Genomic DNA, 2,378 nt, shown 5'->3' with positions numbered 1-2,378 from the left:
GAGGAGAGGTTCCCCAGAGGAGGAGGACCAGGGGAGGAGAAGAGGTTCCCCAGAGGAGGACCAGGGGAGGAGGAGAGGTTCCTCAGAGGAGGAGGACCAGGGGAGGAGAAGAGGTTCCCCAGAGGAGGACCAGGGGAGGAGGAGAGGTTCCCCAGGGGAGGAGGACCAGGGGAGGAGAGGTTCCTCAGAGGAGGAGGACCAGGGGAGGAGGAGAGGTTCCCCAGAGGAGGAGGACCAGGGGAGGAGAAGAGGTTCCCCAGAGGAGGAGGACCAGGGGAGGAGGAGATGTTCCCCAGAGGAGGAGGACTAGGGAAGAGAAAGGTGGGCTGCCTGCTACATCCACTGATCCAGGGGGAGGTGTATTTTAGGATTCTCAACCATATATAATAGACGGAAAACTAGTTTTTACTGCAGTAGTAGTAGTGTTGATGGTACTACTGTAGAAATAGTACTAATGATTGTAGTAGCTAGTATCAGTAGTAGTGTTGATGGTACTACTGTAGAAATAGTACTAATGATTGTAGTAGCTAGTAGTAGTAGTAGTGTTGATGGTACTACTGTAGAAATAGTACTATTGATTGTAGTAGCTAGTAGTAGTAGTAGTGTTGATGGTACTACTGTAGAAATAGTACTAATGATTGTAGTAGCTAGTAGTAGTGTTGATAGCTAGTATCAGTAGTAGTGTTGATGGTACAACTGTAGAAATAGTACTAATGATTGTAGTAGCTAGTAGTAGTGTTGATAGCTAGTATCAGTAGTAGTGTTGATGGTACTACTGTAGAAATAGTACTAATGATTGTAGTAGCTAGTATTAGTAGTAGTGTTGATGGTACTACTGTAGAAATAGTACTATTGATTGTAGTAGCTAGTAGTAGTAGTAGTGTTGATGGTACTACTGTAGAAATAGTACTAATGATTGTAGTAGCTAGTAGTAGTGTTGATAGCTAGTATCAGTAGTAGTGTTGATGGTACAACTGTAGAAATAGTACTAATGATTGTAGTAGCTAGTAGTAGTGTTGATAGCTAGTATCAGTAGTAGTGTTGATGGTACTACTGTAGAAATAGTACTATTGATTGTAGTAGCTAGTAGTAGTGTTGATAGCTAGTATCAGTAATAGTGTTGTGAAGGTCATGGAATTTGGGATGATGTTAATTGGCCAGCCAAATGACCGCGGTCTCCCTAATAACCGCTCAAATCTTTATTCAAAATCCCATTCAACTCAATGATGTCATAATGGGTGGACTGGTGTCCCCATTCAACTCAATGATAGCATAATGGGTGGACTGGTGTCCATTGCGAGTGTACCCATAGGAGCAAAGCAGGAAGTGTACCCATAGGAGCAAAGCAGGAAGTGTACCCATAGGAGCAAAGCAGGAAGTATACCCATAGGAGCAAAGCAGGAAGTGTACCCATAGGAACAAAGCAGGAAGTGTACCCATAGGAACAAAGCAGGAAGTGTACCCATAGGAACAAAGCAGGAAGTGTACCCATAGGAGCAAAGCAGGAAGTATACCCATAGGAGCAAAGCAGGAAGTGTACCCATAGGAACAAAGCAGGAAGTGTACCCATAGGAGAAAAGCAGGAAGTGTACCCATAGGAGCAAAGCAGGAAGTGTACCCATAGGAGCAAAGCAGGAAGTGTACCCATCCTTCGCCCTTCTCTAGTCTGGGTACCGGTCTCTTTAGCTAATGTTCCTGTCCTTCGACCTTCTCTAGTCTGGGTACTGGTCTCTATAGCTAACGTTCCTCTCCTTCGCTCTTCTGTAGTCTGGGTACTGGTCTCTTTAGTTAACGTTCCTCTCCTTCGCCCTTCTCTAGTCTGCGTACCGGTCTCTTTAGCTAACGTTCCTCTCCTTCACCCTTCTCTAGTCTGGGTACCGGTCTCTTTAGCTAATGTTCCTCTCCTTCGCTCTTCTCTAGTCTGGGTACTGGTCTCTTTAGCTAACGTTCCTCTCCTTCGCCCTTCTCTAGTCTGCGTACCGGTCTCTTTAGCTAACGTTCCTCTCCTTCGCTCTTCTCTAGTCTGGGTACCGGTCTCTTTAGCTAACGTTCCTCTCCTTCGCCCTTCTCTAGTCTGCGTACCGGTCTCTTTAGCTAACGTTCCTCTCCTTCGCCCTTCTCTAGTCTGGGTACTGGTCTCTTTAGCTAGTTTCTTTAGCTAACGTTCCTCTCCTTCACCCTTCTCTAGTCTGGGTACTGGTCTCTGTAGCTAACGTTCCTCTCATTCGCTCTTCTCTAGTCTGCGTACCGGTCTCTTAAGCTAACGTTCCTCTCCTTCGCCCTTCTCTAGTCTGGGTACCGGTCTCTTTAGCTAATGTTCCTGTCCTTCGACCTTCTCTAGTCTGGGTACTGGTCTCTATAGCTAACGTTCCTCTCCT

The 2,378-nt window shown here is 46.0% G+C and overlaps 1 protein-coding gene across 4 annotated transcripts in view; it reads left to right on the top strand.

Moving 5' to 3' along the window:
- The first annotated feature begins 265 nt into the window (after nt 1-265).
- The window catches only part of LOC110492709 (RNA-binding protein 10), an 80,838-nt gene continuing 78,725 nt past the window's right edge, over nt 266-2,378 (top strand). For all 4 annotated transcript variants that reach the window (XR_005036632.1, XM_036947825.1, XM_036947826.1 and 1 more), the window contains exon 1: nt 266-321. Coding sequence is in view for 3 of the 4 variants with exons in the window: in XM_036947825.1 (XP_036803720.1) it covers nt 286-321 (36 nt within the window). In the remaining variant the exon portion in view is untranslated. The remainder of the gene's footprint in view (nt 322-2,378) is intronic.

Source organism: Oncorhynchus mykiss, chromosome 16 (assembly GCF_013265735.2).
Source record: "Oncorhynchus mykiss isolate Arlee chromosome 16, USDA_OmykA_1.1, whole genome shotgun sequence".
Classification (NCBI taxonomy): Eukaryota; Metazoa; Chordata; class Actinopteri; order Salmoniformes; family Salmonidae; genus Oncorhynchus; species Oncorhynchus mykiss.
Note: the sequence above shows the minus strand (reverse complement) of the source record. Positions and strands in the feature narration are given on the sequence as shown.